The sequence below is a fragment of the Mesitornis unicolor genome, unplaced genomic scaffold (assembly GCF_000695765.1).
Source record: "Mesitornis unicolor isolate BGI_N332 unplaced genomic scaffold, ASM69576v1 scaffold3390, whole genome shotgun sequence".
Classification (NCBI taxonomy): domain Eukaryota; kingdom Metazoa; phylum Chordata; class Aves; order Mesitornithiformes; family Mesitornithidae; genus Mesitornis; species Mesitornis unicolor.
Genome location: NW_010156053.1, coordinates 1,385 through 21,399, shown reverse-complemented (window position 1 = coordinate 21,399; position 20,015 = coordinate 1,385). Strand labels below are relative to the sequence as shown.

At 43.9% G+C, this 20,015-nt stretch overlaps 1 protein-coding gene across 1 annotated transcript; it reads right to left on the bottom strand.

Annotated features, from left to right (window-relative positions):
* Nucleotides 1-7,768: 7,768 nt before the first annotated feature.
* A1CF (APOBEC1 complementation factor) lies at nt 7,769-19,740 on the bottom strand (the record flags this gene model as incomplete). Its single annotated transcript, XM_010193508.1, has 7 exons — nt 7,769-7,920; nt 10,189-10,322; nt 11,013-11,149; nt 13,492-13,700; nt 15,226-15,496; nt 16,383-16,480; nt 19,576-19,740. Coding segments are annotated over 7 exons (1,166 nt in total), but the record flags the coding sequence as incomplete, so codon positions are not given.
* Nucleotides 19,741-20,015: the final 275 nt, after the last annotated feature.

Sequence of the window (20,015 nt, the reverse complement as noted above, 5' to 3'; positions counted from 1 at the left end):
AAACTGAGCTCAGTCCATAAAACTGTGAATTCACAAGGCATCAGAAGAGAAGATTCCTTAATGGTGCCTGAAGTGCAAAGCTGACCTCTTAGGATGGTAAAGGGATAAATAGGATAGACACTCATTGGAAAGGTTTGACTATTATTTCATTTCACCATTCTGGTGTAGGGCATTTAGAGGATTCATCCTCTGAGTTAAAATCTGCCATAGACTATGGGCAGTGGTGGGGCAACAGAGTCATTTGAAGCAAATTGTGCATAATTCTCCACAAACCAGTGATCTCTGTTTCACAGGTGCTTGATAAGAGTGGCTGTATTTGGTCCTACCTCAGAGGTCAGCCACTCACAAGATAAAATATTGAAGCAGCTAACAAGTTTGGGTTTTTTTCCTGCTAGACTGTGTTCTTCTCTTTTACAAATACCACTTTTGAACTGATCCGTGTGCCAGGTGGTCTCAGTGCTGCCCAGCATGTGTGGGTTTCTGTCATTTCAAGGGGATACTGGGCAAGTTTTTGGAAGAGAAGCCCTCTGAAAGCTCTCAAATAATTACAAGTGACCCAAGAAACTGCAGATGGGCTGGAGGCCACTGAGTTCCTGAAAGAACTACATATGTTTGCTCTGATTTTGTGACCTGGAGGCATCATGCATCTGTGGTATGGTTCAGAGACAGGATACTGGGCAGGAAAGACTTTGAGGCTGACTTTGTCCACTCTTCTTGTCCTTGTGTTAAGCTCTTGCCTAGCCCTCTGATCACAGCAAAGGCCAGCACATGGCATTTTACTTTCTAAATATCACTTTGGGACACACCAACATGATGAAAAATAAGGATGCTTACATGTGCCAGAGGTTGTTTCAGTAGGAGGGTGTCATGGGAGGGCACTGGGGTTACACCAGGGGCCATGTGCAAGATGGGGATTTTGGGAGGGACCTGTTGGTGAGGTAGAACCTGCAGCTGCTAGTAAAAGATGATGACATCCAACCAGAGCAGGGCTGGATTTCATCGCAGTGAGTTTATATTTCAGGTACTGCAGATGGAAATCAGTAAGAACCGAACTTACGAATTAAAGCTGTGGGTAAGTCAACTCTGGACAGACCTCAGCCAGATTCATTTTAGCATCAGGAAGGACACAAGGTGAGCAGACTCTGGCTGGATGAAGGGCTACCCAGCGCAGACGGCCAAAGCCTGAATCACCTACAGATGGGTTGCCAGAAGGGCTTGTGGTGCCCCTTCAACCCATGTGGCACTGGAGGGTTTCATCAAAGCACAGCACAGAAAGGTCCCCAGGAAGTGAGAGGATCTTCTCCTGGGGTTTTCAGGAGCTGGCTGGAGAAAGCTGCCTTGACCCAGTTCTGGTGACAGGTCCTGAGGTACCTCCCATCAGTGCTGCCGTGGAGAGCTGTAATTGGGGTTTTCTCCACTGTCCCCAAGCGTCTTCCAGCCTCTGTAAGTGGTAAATCTGGGGGCACAGGGAGAAGAAAAGATAACTTTCAGATCTGGATTTAGGATTCTTGTAGTGTCTTACAGCTAAACAAATGTAAATGTTTAATAAGCTCCAACAATGTGTACCAATTTTGAAGGCAGCCTCTTTAATTCTTGGGAGCATCGCTAGTCAGACAATTTTGCCTCTCTTTAAAATCAGTAGGAAAGAATGAATTATTCATTTTAAACCAGCTGCAATCAGTCTCAGAGATCCCCATCCGGAGGAGCTCAAAGTAATCACAATATTGAGTCAGGAAAGCGAGAGCTTTGGAAGAACTACACTGAGAATCAAATCCCTGAAGATGCTTTTGATGTCCTTTCCTAACAACTCCCCCAGCTGGCCTGTCTGCCCTGCCCTCATCTGCAAAATCACTCTGATGGCAGCAGCAGTGTGTGTGGGATACGGGCAGCGGCAGAGGATGCTGCTCCAGCATCCCACTGTGCCATGGGACAGGCTTGGGCAGCACAGCAACGTTTGAGTTGCAAAATGACCCAAAAAGTTTCTTGCAAAGATTTTTTTCCACTATGCTCATGTTTTCTTGTGAGACCGTGCATCATGAAACACATCTCAACCCCTTAAAACAGGATCAGATCCTCTTTATGAAACACAGAAGCTACTTATTGCTCTGAAAATGGTGCTGCCTAATGAATCCCAATATAACAACCACTCTCTCTCTACTTGTTTTTCTTACACTGGGTAAACTAGAATTAATTGTGAATGCTCCTGTTTTCCTAGAAGAAATACATTGGGAAAGAGGAAATAATGGTTCATTTTTTCCTCAGGTAGCACTGAGATATTTTATTTGCTGTTTTTTAGATAATGTTGTTTGTATTATTGCATTACACTAACTTGATTTTTTTTTTAGTAGTGCTCATTCTGAACCTGTTTATGCAAGCAAAACTGAATTGCACAGTTTAAATGCCCGTGGGTAATATTTACTCTCTAAAACAGGAGCATCTGGCCACAAAAGAGACTTTTTAAGAAGCTGGTGTTTCTCATGGGAGAAGAGGTGTTGAGAGTCAGAATTAGGGTATCTGGAGAGTTCCAATGGTGCCTAAGAGCAGGTCCCCTGTGAAATACCTTGTAGCAAACTTATTTATTTTTCAGCAGTGGGCCAAGGATTTTTGAAGGTTTGGGGGAGTTTATCAGGAACTCTTTGTAATTCTGTAGTGCCTAGAAAATTCAGCAGCCCTGAGTGGCGCGGCGTGAGAAAGGCTGCTGAGAAGAGCCCTCTGTTTTATTTACCCTTGACGGCCTTGTGGCTGTGTCACCTGCTGTTCTTGTACCATGACAAACAGTCCCTCCCTCCTGCCTGCGTGCTGTCTGGGAAGGTGCTGTGGCCAAACCCAGCAGCCGCTAGATGCCAGTGCCGTTTTACACGAGAACGAGCTTGCCACTGAGCACAGCCAAAGCCTCGAAAAAAATTTTCAGGAATTTGGGCGGCTTGCCAGCCGTTAAATTTAGCATTACTCATCACAGTTGCTCTTCCCTCTCTCAGGCTGCTCTCCTTCAATGTGTAGCTATTTGTGCCTTGCCTACATGCCCAGGACATGAGTAAATGCTCCATCTCTTTCTTTTTTCTTTTTTTTATTTTTTTAATCGTGGGACATAAATATGAAATTTAGAAACTTGTCCGGGAGGTGCACACATTTGCAGGCACTTGGCAAAACTTGAGTATGCCGTGACTTTCCTCCTGCACAACATCTCATCCCTCACAAATTACCAACAGGATTTGGAGCTGCAGAAGAGATGCTAAATTTGGATTTGACCCAAGGCACTGTGGGGAAAAATGAGAATCTCTTTGCTCTCTCTGGGCTTTGGTGCAGGCTTTTAAGCTCTTTTTGAGCCTGTGTTTGGTTGGTGCTGCTTGCATGTGTCCCACGCAGGATTTTTGTGTGCAATCTATCTACAGGTCCACCAGTGTCTATTTTCTTTTTAAAATCTTCACAACTGGGGCTGCATGTGCCCGAGATGGATCTGGGGACCAAGGAACTTCTCTCTTCCAGTGTTTCCCTTAACCAGCCCAAAATCTGGATGTGCACAGCCCCCCTTCTCTTGCAGGTAGTTGGAGTCACATCAGAGCAAGGTTCTGGACAAGGAGGGGTGTGTGAGATAGCAGGGCATCTCTGGGGAGAGGATAGCCCACCTCAAGCACTCCCCAAAAGAGAGAGCTTGGTGGGTCAGGGCTGCCTAATGCCCTCCACCGAAACTTCAAAAAAGGGTGGCTGAGAACTGCAGTTTTAGGCAAGTCCAAGGTTTGAGGGGACACAATAATTTCCAGCTCTTGAAAGAAAAGAGCATCCTTTGCCATACCTTTGTGTTGCACCGTGAGCAGCACCAGAGCCAGGCTGACCCCAAGCAGCACATGAACAGCAGTGATTTGTGGTCCCTGACTGAAACACCATGCTTCAGAGTTGTTGGTGGGTTTTGGTTTTTTTTTTTCCCCCTGAAAGGGAAATCCGGGTAGGTGTGTGATGGGGAGATGAAATGGGATGGTCTGTAGGAGATTTAGCTGGCCTAGTGGGAAAATTGAGCCATGCAGCCTCAAAGACTAAGCAATGCCTCTTGAAAGTCATTGGAGACAGCCCATAGGCTTTTAGTGAGGGGGGTCAGTGGGACATGGGAGATAGTTTCCAGGTGAGATGTTTCAGGGCCTGTCCAGCTCCAAAGGTTGTGTGATCCTCAGGCATGTTTTATTCTTGCTTTACACCTCGGATGTGTGGCCCTTTGCTGTAGTGACCTCCAGGAAAGAACTGGATGGAGGAACAGAGGAGAATGCAGTTTTTGTCCTGCAAGCAGTCAAACTTGTGCCCTTCTGATGATTTTTTTTCTGGACTGTTAATCTTCTCATCACTTATGTCTCAAACATGTCTTAGCCTTGTTCGTAGAAGATGGATATATTTTTTGGCTTTGTCTTGCTAGCCGCTGGTAACCCGTGCCTTTATCAATGGGAAACAATGTTTTTTAAGTTGGGTTGGGGGTTTGAGATTTCTTGAAAAATCATTCTTGCTCTCTGAAACTGAGTGGCCAGCTGCTGCTGAGCAAAGAGGGAATCTCAGTTCTCTGAGAGGGTAAAACTTAAGGCACAGAAATGAATTTTACCATTGCCCTGGTTTCAAAGCAAATGAAAGCAGGACATCAGGAAAAGCTAATGAGGTAAAATAATGAGCTGGCAGAGCTGCTGTTCTTGCTAAAGCCCAGAACACAGCTGACCTCTTTGTAAGCCTGTGAGAACAATGTCAGGCTATTTTGGTGAAAGCTATTTTGGCTGGGTGGGGAGGCCTTTGGCTGAGTATTGTGTGCTATCAGTAGCAAGGTACTAAATCTTCCCCCATTTCATGGGGTCAGGATCACTCTGGAAAGATGTAAAACCAGAACTGAGAGTTAATATCCCTTGTACTGGGCCTGGAAGCAGGAATTGCCGTTGCTTAGTCAGTTGGCTGTGATGCTTTTCCAAGTAGCAGGTCCTTATCTCCTTAAAACGACGAGGGCTGTAGCTGATCTACCCATCATGATCAGGCAACAGTCTCTTCCCATGGTGGTGCCAATCCCTTGCAGCCCTAAGTAATGTATCACCACATCTAGCTCCTTATTTCTGCCCTCTGCTGTCTTGCTCTTAATATCACCCCCAAGACATGTCCATTTGGATCAGGTAAGAACAAAGGTATCACCGTTGTAATAAATTTATAGCAAAAGTTATTCCTGCAGCATTGATAGATAAATAAATATTGGCCAAAGAGGTGGTGGGAAAAAAATAAACTTGATTTTTCACTTAAAAAAGAAGTAGAACACTGCTGATTTTGTGCTGCATGCGCATGCCAAGTGTCACCAGAGTGCATGTTGAAAACTCTCGACATTGCCAAGCAGCTTGTGACCTTGTCTGTGTGACCTCAAATCGATCCCTATAGAGCAAAGTATGCTCTTATTCACCATGCACAGGATGACCCTTGTAGACAAAACTTCAAGTATCAAAAGACGGAGGCATGTATGTTGGTTTAAAAAGTTTTAATAATATTTCAAAGCCCAGTTAATGTCCTTGGATTATTCTAGAATTACAGACTCGCTTCACAGAATTTAATACGGGTTATAATTTCCACGTAACGGATGATTGAGATGTCATTTTTCACTTCATTCTGTTTAAACATACACGATTGTCCTCCAGTAAATGGATGGCATGATTTTTCACTACACTTCATAGTGTTAAAACTCTATACAAATATTGTACTACGCGTACAAAAATAAGTGCTTTACGCACACACTTTTTAATACTGCTTCTTGCCCTTTTCTTTGGCATCTTTCTGAACTTATATAAATAGCTGAAAAAGCAGACTAAAGTTACTGAACATGGAAAGTGAGAAATGCTTTCTGCCAAATGTAGTCTTTCAGAGAGAGACGCGTGGATATGTTACTCATTGGCAGTCAAACATGACTTAAAAGACATAGAAGAGAAAATAAAGTCACGATACCATACTCTCAGTTATTTCGCTCTTTGCAAACAGGTTTGTCGTTTTCTGTGAAGCCAAGTGTGCTGAGGAGCAATCACAGAGGACTTGTAATACCTTTTACAACCACCCTAATGAGTGACACTATAAATAGAAAGGGTCTAATAGTACTGCGAACTATACAGGTTTTGTGCTTTTTGTTCCTTTCCTAGCAAAACCGAGTAAGCTGAAACATAAGAATAGAAAGACTCCTAGTAGTCAACACCTTGTCACAGACCATCGTGCTTTTTTACAGCTTTGGGGATGCATGGGAAAAGCTCTGCTTGAAACAGCTTGTACGATACCACGTTACATCATCTAGATTGGATGAACAATTTTGGGCCAGATCTGTTAGAATCGATGGGCATCGTCGACCCGGTTGTAAATTCTCCCCCAGAAGGTATTTTTTGTCCTAAACTGAGTAGTTTCAAGCTTTCTTAATGTGCATTATTGTGTAGGATAAATGATACAGGATTAACATGCCTGCTGTAGTTACCTAGCATTGGGTTTCTCCTATATCTCTAGAGCATTGTTACTCCTGCCTCAAACTAATGGCAAAAATAAGTGGATAGTGCCATCCTGCTGTAAACCAAAGGATGCTCTCAGCATCCCCAAAGTGTTCAAACACAACATCAACACTGATGCTCTCCAAAACAAAAGGCGCCTTTACTGTTGACGTGATCCCGCTTCCACTGAATTAATTTTTGCAAGAATTGCCAACAGCCTTGCTTTAGTGTGTAAAGCAGCATTGATAGCCAGGCAGGGATCTTGCCATCCTGTCAAAAAGGTTCCTTGTACTTTATTTTATTCCTGTAGAGGTGCCTGTTATTACTGGGCCATGGCTGTGAGCTCTTGTGCTCTAATTAAATAGAGAATTGGCAATAATGAATAGCACTTTTCTGATGCTCAACCTTAATAGTTCTAAAAATTTGCCTGTCTTTCGCTGGATATGCCATTGGAAGGGAGGTGGAAAAAATATGCCTTTGTTTATTGTTTCATGGCTTGTAGGTATGGCTGGGAAGTAGCAAAGTAAGAGGACAAATTCTGCTGAATGCTTGTCTCCTGCTTTAAAAATCAAATTGGTGTTTAACAGCATGCAAACCAGCTTGTTAGGCTGGGCAGACGTGTTTGTGACGAATATTTTTTTTCCCTGGCTATGCCAGTGTGAATTTAAAAGGTTCTCGAGATGTCTGAACACATCCCCACAACGCTGGTAGCACGGGATGCTCAGAGGCAGTAAGGGGCAAACCAGAGACCTCTATGCAGCCAGAGGGAAGCCTTTCATTACACCTGTGCTTTGACTCGCTTGAGAAATTCTGGGGTGAACCGATGCACAGAAGGGCTTGCTGGAGACACCCTCATCCTTCCCCAGGCCTATGTCACAATGTCCATAGGACCAACTATTTTTAGCACAGGTTGTTGCTTGTAAACGCACACACAATGGTGTGTATGTATATATACATAAATATATGCTTATAGGCATATATAGCATATATATGCTCATGCTTATATAGGCACATATATGTATATATGCCTGTATATACACACACACCTGAGAACCACTCATTTTATGGGCTTAGATTGTGTCTTCTAGTGTGAAAATCTGATTTTGAGAGATTTTTTTTTTATAATTGTCCCCCTCAACATCCTGTTAGGAAACTAAAGAACTACAAGAATGAAGCTCTTGACTAAAATCTAACTTTAGGTGAAAGGTTAGTTTAAACTCATGAGGCTGTAGGAATTATCAGACCAAGATAACTTTTTTCCTGCCTGTGCTCGATTTAAGGGAATGCGATTAAAGAGAGGATTAAAATGCTCCGTAGCCATCGCTGCGTGCAGTGATCGCAAAGGCGGGGTAGGCTTCATACGCTGCATACGTTGCTAAATCTTGTCCCATAGTGACCGCTTGTTTGAGCTGAGTGGCTGTGACCGTTGCGGCTGCATTAGCAATAGCGTATCCTGCAGGGGAAGGGAGAGAAAAACCACAGATCAGTGAAAAGATGGTAACGAATATAGTTTTTGATGGGAGGATTTTACTATCGAGGTAATGACGTATACAGAAACCAGTTTGTTAATGGGAGCAATCTAATTAAACGAAATAAGGATTTTCTGGTATGTTTTATTCTCCACCCTAAAGATAATTTTAAAAAGCTGGAAAATAATTGCGTTTTCTCACTTACTGTTTGTTAAACACTTTGCTGGAAAAATGTTTTTCTGTTGAATATTCTTTCCCTTAGACTTTGGCTGCCTCTGTGCAATTAGGCTGTTAATGGTCCTCTGTACAAGTCCTCCGACGCATGACATGTGGAGGGCAAGAAAATGAAGGCATATAGGAGAAATCTGAGCAGGTATCATAGAGAAAATACGGCTCTGATACCCTTCACAGTCCAAATACATGCAATTCAGGACAGCCACATTAGAGAGGAGGGAAACCTCCTCTGTGCAATATAGGGGAGAAAATATTTAGTAAACTGGATTTTTTTTCCCCACCAGTTTCTAATGGAAAATGTGGTTTCAACACTTCAAAATATTCCATGGGAAAATGTTAGCTTTGCTGATTTAAAATGAATCACTGGGAAAACAAACATTGTTTGGGGCTAGTTTGTCTGAAAGCAGGGTATAGCAGCTTGTTGACCAGACCACAATATTACATTGTGAAAGAATCAAGGATTAAGATGAAGCCCAAATGTGGGAAGAGTAGCTGGGGTACTTGTCCGCTCTGCTGGACCAGACTGTGCTGCCAAACTACATGTCCCAGGATCCAAAATCTCTGACTGACCAGCTGGGCAATGGAGATATCGGGCAACACTGGGGGAGCATTGCTTCATTGAGGGTGTTGCCTTAGGGGAAAATGCTGTAACTTGAATATTGTGACCACTCAAAGTGTCATCTTAGGCATCAGCAAAGCAAGACACAACATTTTGACTAGGAATTGAGAACTCTGCCATTTAAGGCATGTCTGCCACCATCATAAGAGAAAAGTGCTGCTGCCTGGGCATGGCCTGAGCTGGGCTGGGCTTCAGCGAGCCCAGATCAAGGACCAGTGTGTTGCAAGTAGAAACTTTAAGGTATGTCAATTTGTTGAGTTTCCAAGACAAATAAATAAGGGCAGAGGAAAGAAAAAGGAGAAATTATAATTAAGCTGTAAGTGGGGACTGGAGTGAATTGAATAAAGAGTCCTTTTGCTTTCCGTGCTGCGGAAGTCTGCACAGACCCAAACAAATTGATTTTTCTGTGGCTTTTGTGGACTCCTGTGGCAGGAAGCTGGATTTTTTTTTTTAAACCCATCCTTGAGACACTGCAAACAACACGGTAATACTGACTAATGCATTCCTCATGGCCTGCCTTTCTCCCACTGCATCAGAATAGCCGTCATGCTGGAGAGCACAGTGAATGCAACGCCTGCAAGCTGGATTCCTGCCCCCCAGCCCAGATTTTTCATGACTTCCCAAACTGTTCTGGGCAGTTGCAGGAGTTGCTGAGTATGAATTCCCAAACCGGAAGACAAACCAACTGAAAGAAAAACAGTGAGGGCACAAGAGCTGTGGTCAGATCCTGAATTTTGCAGTTGTGTCATTTCTTTGGCGGATGAAATCAAAAGTGTTGGTTCAAGGGGGTCTTGATTGACTGTGCATCAATCAACCATGCATCTTTGCAGTGAGGAAAATCTAGTTTATCCTGGGTGACGTAGGCCAGACTGCGACCAGCAAGTCCAGGGAGGAGACTTATCCCAGACGTGGCATTGGGGAGGCCACTTCTGGATCCTGCATCCTATCTGAGGCTTCCAGTTGAAGGGGAGCATCCACAAACTGGAAGAAGTGGAGGGGAGGTGTGTACCTGGGATGGGACCCTGAGTGGTGGGGGATCCCCATCTTCACAGACTGCTCCAACTTGCCCGGACACAGCCCCGAGCAACCTGCTGTAACTGCAACACTGACCATGCTGGAAGCAGGGTGGGATCAAAGACCTCCTAACCCAGTGCCTCCAGCATGACTTGCTTTATGGTATGTACACTGTAATTTGGGTTGTCTTGATATAGAGATAAATTACTACATAGGCAATAAAGATGTCATGCACATAAGTAACATCAGCCAAAATAGAGGCGTGTGGGGGAGCACAGCCAGCTCTGTCTTTGGTGGCCGAAACAGGGTTCATTCTTGACACTTGCAAGGAAGCACACAGGATGAATAATACTCCAGGAGAACTTTGCTACAGACCTGCCCATACCTGGAAAAGCTGGCGCTGCAGGCGGCACCTCTGCTCCCTCCATGGGAATCCCCAGCGTCTGAAGGGTATATTCTGCTGCGTAGGTTTTGGCTTCATCAATGTAGGCACTGAGCTTGGGTGGTGTGAAGGGATGTCTGTGAATACGGCAATATGTTAGCTTGTTTTGTTTGGGGTTTTTGTTTTTGGTTTTGCTTTTGTTTCTTCTCCTCTAGGACTTTCCTGCAAGATGTTGTGATCCACTCATAGGTGGCATCATCCCACACATCACATAGAAACATTATTTTACTCCGTTGATGTGTTAACAAAAGCACTCTCCTTGTAGTGCTTTGGTTTCTTTGCTGAGTTTATTGAGCCTGGGTCTCATTTTGGACACAACATCCTTTCAGAGCATGCTGTGAATTTTCAGTCCAAAAGAAAGCCTGCTGCAGTCTGCAGTTTTCTTTAAAATACACAGCAAACAATATTTTGGGTCAGAAATGTTTAGGATCACATTAAAAGCCAAAATATCTGCGTGTTCCTTCAAGCTGCTTTCTTTTTCCCACAAGAGCTATCATATGTTTTATTTTTGTACTAAAAAGCACCATTTTGCCTGATTATTTGTGGTTTTCTGTAATTTTTGCACCATCAAAGAGAGAGCATCAAGCATGGCAGACATCACTGTTAGTCTATTGTAGTCTGTGGATGTTTTTGCCCCTAATATATAAAAAAAGAAGTAGAGACTAGAGAAGTAGAGACTCCATTGCGATTGTATTTCGAGGAGAGAGTCCAGATAAAATTACTTAAAAAAAAAAATCCTAAACCCCAAACTTCAAAGGGTTACCTACATGGCGGGGTTCTGGCTGGTGAGGGCAGGGATGGTGATTTTGTACAGGAAGAGTTGTCTTTGGTCTTGGCCAATTGCAGAGTGGAGCTGGTAAACGGGCTGTCCCCAGTTGTTTTTCTGGCAGATTTCTTCTAAGATCTAGAAAGGAAGAAAGGGATTTTTGCTCGGGGTAATTGCTGTGCAATAGCCTTCTTGCCCAGCTCCAGCCCCTGCACTGGTGAGCTTCCTTCCCTCCAAAGGGGGTTCAGGAGTGATGTGGCAGCTCCCAAGAAAATATTAGAATGAAAAAGAAGGAAAAAAAGGCAGACAGGCTATCACAGTTCACCTTGAAGTATAAGATTCATCTAAATTTTTTATACTCTAAAAAAACTTATAATTCCTAAAGTTAATTATTACCCTGTTAAATGGGATGGCTTTGTCCTTTTGTTGATTAGCAGTTTTATTCTTCTGTCAGCGTGGTTTTCTTTGAATCTCCCTAGAAACTCTATCTATGCACTTCTTTTTAATGGTGATAAAGCACCAGTGTTGCATTAATCTTCACTGCTCTGCTGCCTCCCTGGCTTAGTGGGTTACAGTGCATGAAAAGTCCAAACTGCCTTCTCTTTTTTAACGAAAGAGAAAAAAAAAAAAGAAAGAAAAAAGAAAAAAGGCTGTGTTTCCATCCAATTAACTACACAGGCTTCAATAGGCGATTTCTGCTTCTAGCTTGAAAAAGAAATGCTGAACCACGTCGCCCACAGCCTTAGCACAGTTTATTCCATGGTAATTGGGAATCGCTATCTGGAAATGCTCCTGCTTTCACTTTGTAGTTTGTTATTTTTTTTAACCCACTGGCTATATGGGTTTGAACACAGCGTGGTGCTCCCGTGCCTCCCTGTAGCACTGCTCAGATCGTTTTGGGTTTTTTTTTCAAGTAGCTCCACCAGACCTGACACTCAGCTGAGAAGGTGTTGGGTCCTGGGTCTTTGCAATGCTGTCCATGCTGCCAGCTGGGCAGGACCGGACACCCCTCCCAGTGCCCCCAATCTGTGTCTTTCTGTGCTCTACCTTATTTACTTAATTTCATTTAAAATGAAAATGTAAAGTTTAAACGTCAATGCTGCTTTTAGTTTTGTAATTATAGCTCCAACTGAAGTTTAGCACTTTGTGGGGTAAATAAACCAGCTCATGATATTATTTGACTATAGCAACACTTGTTTTGTACTGTCCCAGTGCCTTTATGTGGATACCAGTTTTATAATGTTACATCAACATTTAAATCCTCAGTAAGGCAAATCTACTTATTAACACTGAGCGTACTGGCTGGGCAGTGGGAACAAAATCCATTACTCAAAGATGGTGTTGAAATGGTCTCAGTACAGCGGATGGGAAAGGCTGACCAAGTTGACAGGTATTGATGACACTGTCCTATTAACAAGGCTGTCACGAAGCAAACTGAAGCTATTTAAGAACTGCTGTTGTGAAATAGTGGGGAAAGGAGGAGGAGGCAAGGAGTGGGGATTAGGCAGCTCAGCTGCTGGGAAAATATGTCCCAAAAATTAGTGTTGCAAGTGCCTGGTGCCATTACAGCACTATTTGAAATACATGCAGTGGGGGTTTGGCATGGGCAGGAAAAGGGAAAAAATTAATTTCCCTTGCCCTAAGGCAGTGCAGCACTACTCAGACTATTTCACCCCTCTTGTATGCTAAAAAAAATAGAATAAGGGAACTGTGACTTTTTGCATGGGGGTGGGAAAAACCCCACTTTCCGGTTTTCTGAGGGGAAAGGATGTTTTTGTAGGATTTGGCAAATTGGATGCTGTGGCACTTGAAGTGTTAACGGGCAGAGAGGTGCTTCAAACCTCAGTGTAAAGTTAGTTTCTCATGTTGGTTTGGATGAAGAAAGGGAAAAGGAGCTGCTGTAAGAGCCAGACTCTCAGAAACCCAGGGGAATTTGTTCTGGGTTTGTTCTTCTCAACCCTCATTCATCCACCTGCATCCCTGTCCTGCACACATAACCACATCAGAAGCCTCCTTGAGCAAGCAGTTTCTGTGCTGGACTGGGCTGTGCAGACAGTCAGCACCTCTGTCCCCATGAATGGCATTGTAAGATGTACATTATTTTTCTATATGTGTCCATTCGTTCCTTGGTGAAGCCCCAGATGATGCATCCTGTTTATTAAACCCATTTTGGGTGAGAATTTCTTTATCCTCAGTGCTTTTTATGGAGTGACAGACATGGCTGGATTTCATCTTATGTGCATGGGTGTTTATGAAAACTCTCCTCTGAGAGAGAGTGGAGACCATTCTCCAGCAAGGCAGGAGGGTATTGCAAGGTGAAACTAGTGGTATTTTATTTTTTTAAATGTCTTTTGAGATGCAAGAATGGATTTAGTTGTCAACCCTCAGTGCCAATTCAAGCAGGGGGCCATTTTCCCAAAAGCACTTTGGGCAAAGACAAGCTCTGGCTGGGATATCGACTCGCTTTTTTGCACACATACCTGAGGAGCGAGTTTGATCCCTTGGGGCTTTAGCGTGACGTGGTTCATCGGCGTGAGCTCCATTCCTGGCAAGAGGTCGTAGAGTTTATCCTCTCCCCGCTTTTCTCCTTTGAGCTGATATCCGCGCCCCAGACCCGTGTACGCCAGGTAGCCGCGACCTCCCAGGCCTCTAACTCCCGCAGCCCCTACAGGTACATTCATGTAAATTTCTAGGAATGTAAGAAGGCATTAAACTGAATCAAATCACCGGAAAAAATGACCCTGATTCTCGCTGAAATGGAAAAGTTAGCCTCGCATGCTGGGTTTGGGAAGAAGATGGGCAGGAGACCCACTGTAGCATGCTGCTGGGATAACCCAGGCTTGACACTGACACCCTTTCTTTTTGGGTGCATATGCTTGGACTGGTGAAGTTTTTCAGGGAGGAGCCCTGCTTCTTTCTGACCCAGTTTCCACCTTCTCTGGTTGGATTCAATTTTGTGACACCTTTCTACCCAGATTTGTAATTGAAAGGCAGAGCGGGGACAGCTGATACCACTTGCTACCCAACATGTAATTTCACCTTCTTGAAGAATTCAGAGTTTATACAATCCCTTGCTTATATGAACCAAAATCTGGGTTTTTTTAACTCTCATCATGCCTCTGTTGTTGTTCAGGGAGCCCTGCTTGGGAGTCTGTGGAGACTGTAAGGCAAGAGAGGGCTATTGGGTTATCACAGCTGCACCTTTCCCAATGCAACCTTCATAGAAGATGGTTTCACCTGTGCAGGCAAAAACCTGGGGGGCAGCAAGGGAAATTCCTTCTCCCCTGTTCCCTTCCTTGGGAAGGGGGAAAAGTTGGCTGGCATGGCCCCGGTCAGCTCTACCAGGGTGCCATATGGGTACCAGTCTGGCCACAGTCTTGGGGATACAAGCTGACTGCCACAGGCATAATTTTTTGAAGAAAGATCAAATGGGCATATATATGTGTGTGTCTGTACATATATATATATATACACACACACACATTTTTTTTTGCTACCTCCCAAGCTTACTTTTGCACTTAGCAAATGATGCTTGCAATAATATTTGATTTGGGGGTATCTGAGCATGGTGATTTGATTTGGTTCACAGCGCAGTCACTCGAGATCAGAGGCAGAGTCCCAGCAGCTTTCATAAATACTCTCTACTTTCATAGGCTTCTTATTATTAGGTTAATGATTCCCCCCAAAAGGAGCACACAATTAATGGCTTTCTTGATTTCAATGCTGGTTCCCTACCCTGCAGCAGGGTAATGTGACCTCCTTGGGAAACTCCATGGCCTTGGGTGAGAAAACACCAGGACTGGTAAAACTTTCCCTGTGACCTTCAAAGCAAAGAGGAAACACAGAGGAGAGCTGTGCTGGTGGCTGGCTGAGGGAGTTGGCTCTGAAGAAGGGGGAGGAAAGTTGTTTTATTTGGTCTTCTCTGCTGGGGCAAAATCAGGAAGATTTGTGGTTTCTTTACACTGGACGCAGGGCAGTCTGGAAGCTGTTTCAAGCTTGCTTTGGGAAACTGGTTAATTTTTTCATGCCCTGCTTAGTCTGCTGAAAGATTGCTATGCCTCTGGGAAGGATACAGCCTAAAAACTGTGTTTTCCATCCCTCTTAGAAAGGGACCCAGCATCTGGGGCAATACCAACATCCTAGACACAAGTCTAGTGAACAAGCCTCAGAGGATGTATTTTGAAAGAGCTGAGTATTGGCGTGACAGGAGTTACCTCGGATGGATGGGGGCCGGATGATGCTCCTGTTGCTGAGCCCCTTAGTGGCAGGGAAGTGAAGGTTGGGGATAGCTGCGTAGGCTTGGGGTGCGTAGAAAACTGGGGCACCCAGGTAAGCGGTGGCAGGGTCGTACACATGCCCAAAGGTGTAGGTGTACTCTCCTTGCAACATGGTACCTCTGCCGCCTGTGCCCCGGGTGTATCTGACGTAGCTGTCTTTGTCAACGGGCTTGGCTAATGTCACCTCGACTGGGGACCCATCCAGCACCTTCATGGTGGGGTGGTGGGGAGAGAGCACAAGAGAAACATAAGTATGAGACACCAAAATGCATGGGGATTATCCTGCCTAGGGAGGGAGCTTCCCCATGGCATTTGTTAATGGAGTGGGAAGATGGAGAAAACCACCCAAAGAATCAAAATCTCCTTCCCATGGGTGGAAGAAGGCACTGGCTGGGTGAAGATTTAGCGTGTTGAGGGCACCCAGCCGTCACCCCAGCCGGGAGAGGCTCCTTAACCAAATCAGCACAGTGGTGTAGCCATCGAAAGGCTTCACCTTCCTGCAAAGTGGCGGGTAAGTCAATGAGATTATACATGCTCTTGTGGAGAACAGCAGGAGCACTAAAAATAGGAATGGGGTTAACACCTCTTGGGGAACAGCTCTTGCATTACAGCACCATGAAGTACACGCATGTACTAAATACAGCAACCTCCTTGCAAATCCGCCTCTGAATTTGGAGCAGATGTTTTGGGTTGACCTTGTTTGGCCCGGTTTGCCATTCACACGCCGCCCTGCAAATGTTTTTGTTGGCAGACGTAGAACGAGAGTGTGAGTGCGAGCCAAGGGATCCGTAACCCCTCGTTTACTAGTCCCTGTTTCAGCTTTGCTCTGCTTTTTTGTTTCTGAGGGGTGAACTACAGTCTGAGCTGGGCAAACATTTAGCATGAATGTGAGGAGCAAGTAGCCCAAATCAGCAGTCTGTGTACATCAGGGTCACTGAAAAACAAATTCAGCAGTATAAAAGCAGCCTGTGAAGAGAAAATAGGTCTAACACCTTCAGGGTGGTTTTGTAGCTAATAAACCAGGCAGCTTTATTTCAGCTGTATGTAATATACCACACATAAGCCCCACAAATTGGTATTTACAGCAGCTTTACCTTCCCATTCAAGGCTTTCATAGCTTCCAAAGCATCTTCCCTTTTATTAAAGTGCACAAAGGCGTAGTCTCTAATTTTCTTTACTCTCTCTACTGCACCTGCAGGAAAAGTTGGAATATTAGTTGGAAGTTGGTATTAGTTTGAAAATACAGATCTGAAAGAGAAACTGTGTTGGGTTATGAGCCCTTAGAGAACAAAGGCTGATGAAGGGTAAAAGAAAAAGAGGACAGCGTCTTATTACCTCTTAGGATGTATATACCATGGGAAAATAAAGTATTTCAAAGAAAACTAGAAATACTTGGTGTTAGGCACCAGTAAGTTTCCCATTACACTGGAATGACTTTCTTCTTTGTCTCCCTTCTGCAAAAGATCACCAGCACCTGAATGGGTGACTGGGACATACAACAGCCCAGGATTTGGCGAGCTACAGGTAACATCATCATGTGGTCACCGTCTCCGTGGTTTCATGTGTGCGGTGTACACGCTACTCAGAGGCAACTTCAGGAAAGCTGATGCTTTTGCTGCAGAACAAGGAGGCTCTTCTCTTAGCCATTGATTTGGGACATTCAGCAAGAGCAAGCATCCAGTCCTGTCTAAGACAGAGCAACTCCAAACTGCAGCCAGGAACTTCTCGGCACAGAGATACTCAGCACTAATAAGTTTGCCTCCAAAATAACCACAGCAGTCCTATTCCCCATGGTCACAAGCTTTTGATATCTACCTTTTCTTCTCTCATTGTTCATCTTGCCCACTCCTGTGGGTTGAGAAGCACATCATCAACCAGCCCAGCCACTGAGACTGTAACTTCCCTAAACGTCTCATTTGGAAATATGGCTAAGGGATGCTGAATGGCTCTTCTGTTGTCTTCTTACCCTTTAAAGCTGAACAGGTGTGCAGGGAAATGTCATATTGCTGCAAAAGGCACTTACTTAAATAACTTCAGGAGAAAATATATTTCTCTGGAGTTTAGGGGGAGTCCTTAGGAGCTCCAGAAAGCTAAATGAAGCCTATCCCAGCCTACAACCTGAACAGCCTGCATGTCTTCAAAATGATACCAGAATGCACTTTGTATGATACCAGTAGCACTTTGTATCCTTCTGGGATCAGAGGGTGATTTTCTAAGCCTGAAGTTACGGGAGTTATGTGTTGCTGCCTTGTTTACAAGTCAAGGCTTTAATGAACTCTCTGTGATCTGAAAATCCCTCTTCTGCCTCCTTGAGAGTGGTCTGTGTTAGCAGTCCTCGCTTGGACCAGAAATCTCACTCTCCCCTGCTTCTGCCTTTACTGGGGCAAAGCAGTGTGATACCCACCCTTGGGTCATCTCCATGGAGAGACCGTACATGTGACATTACAAGGGGAGTATTGTCCCCGTGGGTGCATTTGGAGAGCACAGCCTTCCTGCTGGAAGCTTTGCCAGGGATGAGGAGTTTTGCCAAAATCTCTAGGGTGCAAGGGCAGGGCTTTTCAATGGCACAAGTGATGCCTATCTCTATAGAATTCATGAGGCACTGAATCTGGCCCAGATTTAAAGGGTGATACTTGTACTATGCTACAACTTGAAATGCGTAAGCAGTGTTTCTGGTAATATCTATGGAGCCCATAACAACGTGGTAATTGCTTTGTCATGGGGTCCTCTGGGTCATAACTCCTCTCTTCAGGATCATTTTTAATTGGATGACTTGTTATTGCCAAAACAACCTCTTAATGCCTGGGATCAAATGTACGCTTCAGGCAAGCAGTACTGAACCGCAGTGGAATGAATAAGGCAGATAACAGAGGAGAGGAAGTGAACAATTTCAGACCCTTGCTGGCTTTTTTATTGTCTTCTCAATATAACTTAAACAGCATTTGCTCTCCTCAAAGCTTGGGTTTTGCTGCTCTGATGCATGTTCTTTTTGAAAGCACGGCATGGCTTTAAAAATTGTATTCCCGATTTTACGCACAATAAAGAAAACTATCCGTTTAAGAAAATGAAAAAGAATTTCCAGGATGAGAAGCAAAGTGATAAAATGATGAAAGGAAAATTAAAGATGATGCAGATCTTTTGTTGTTTTACTAGAAAATTTAGATGACTGTTACCAAAGCATTACATGGGCATAAATATGTTTCTGAGGAGTGTGAGCGGTTCAATGTTCAGGAACAAAACTGGGTAAATAAAGGAAGAAACAGTTAAGAGAGTGAGTTGATGCATATTTAACTCAGGGGTAAAATGGGATCTCTAACGGCTTGATGGTGGCTAGAAGTATTAGCCAGAAACATTAAAAAACCCAGAAAATACTCATAGAGAAACCTCGTAAAGACCTTTGCATTGCAACCTAGCACAAAAAAATTTGTAGAGTAGAAATTAGAAGTCAGTGAAGGGAAAATGAAGCTCTGCAGTGTATTTTAAAAGATTAATAGAAGGAAGTTAGTAGGAACAAGATGAAAGCCAATTTCCCATTGCCAAGCATAAGTTACTAATGCCTAATGGGCTGTGTGGCTTGGAGAGCTGCAGAGATGGGTTATTTTTACTTTGTTGTCTTTGGGTGGAATTTCCTAAAGCTGGAGCAACCCAGAAGTGAAATCTCCTTTGAAAGCCAGCAGGACTTTTATTCTTGATAAACCCACTTGCTTTTTGAAAAATCTCACTCTAAGTGCGTGCAATATACACCACAGAGGAATACTGTCATATTCTGCATGAAATGATAAGCACTGATTTTTCACAAATCTACAGAAGGCTTTGAGGTTTTTTGTATGAAAATGATAGAACTCAGAGTTTACACAGATTAGATTAAAAGCATTTGCATTCAATCACTTTATTTCTATCATCATCCTTTCCCATAGAAGAATAATGCTGAAATCATCCAACTGTTACAGCAATTCTCCCTGTTTAAGGAAGACCCAAATGATTCAAAATAATTTTTATGAGACAGGCATCCCCATGCAGCATTTTAGATCTCTTCCAGTTGCCAATCATTCTGAAAAAGTTAGTAGTGTTGTTAGCTGGAAATTAAGCAGTCCTCAATGGGATAACATGAGGTACCTGTTGGGTGGGAGCCTTCAGCCTAATGATGATTTTTGTGTCATTAAACATGGACATTTTACAGCAGTAAACCAGCTATTTTTTTTCTCTTGGATGTTTTATGAATGGAGAAATGTTTCTGTTTGCAGTAGCAGTAGTTATTTAGGAGCTAGCACGTCAATGGATCCCTACCTGGTTTGATGTTGTTGAACTCCTTTTCTATGGTCTCCTCTGTGGTCGAGAGCATGAGGTTCCTCACATAGAGAATTTTTACTGATGACATGGTGTCTTCGTCCACCTCCACTTCTGGTTCTGCCCAGTCAACGGCGATAGGGTGACCCCACAACTGGATCCTTCCTTTAAAGGGATTGGCATGGTCAGTGTCAGACAGGCTTTGGGTCCTCTCACTTGTGCTCAGACACTATTTCACATGCAGTATGAAGAGCACAGTAGTCCAGTTCTAAAAATGGGACTGAAAGAAGCCTTTCTAAGTCAAAGTAAGGCTGTTTTGTTAACTCATTTCCAAAGGCAGATGGTCACACTTTCAGTGTGCTCCTGCTAGGACCTTAGATATCTGCAGAAATGCAGCATCCAGAATTAAAGAAGTGAAAATATGACATGATTCAGGAATG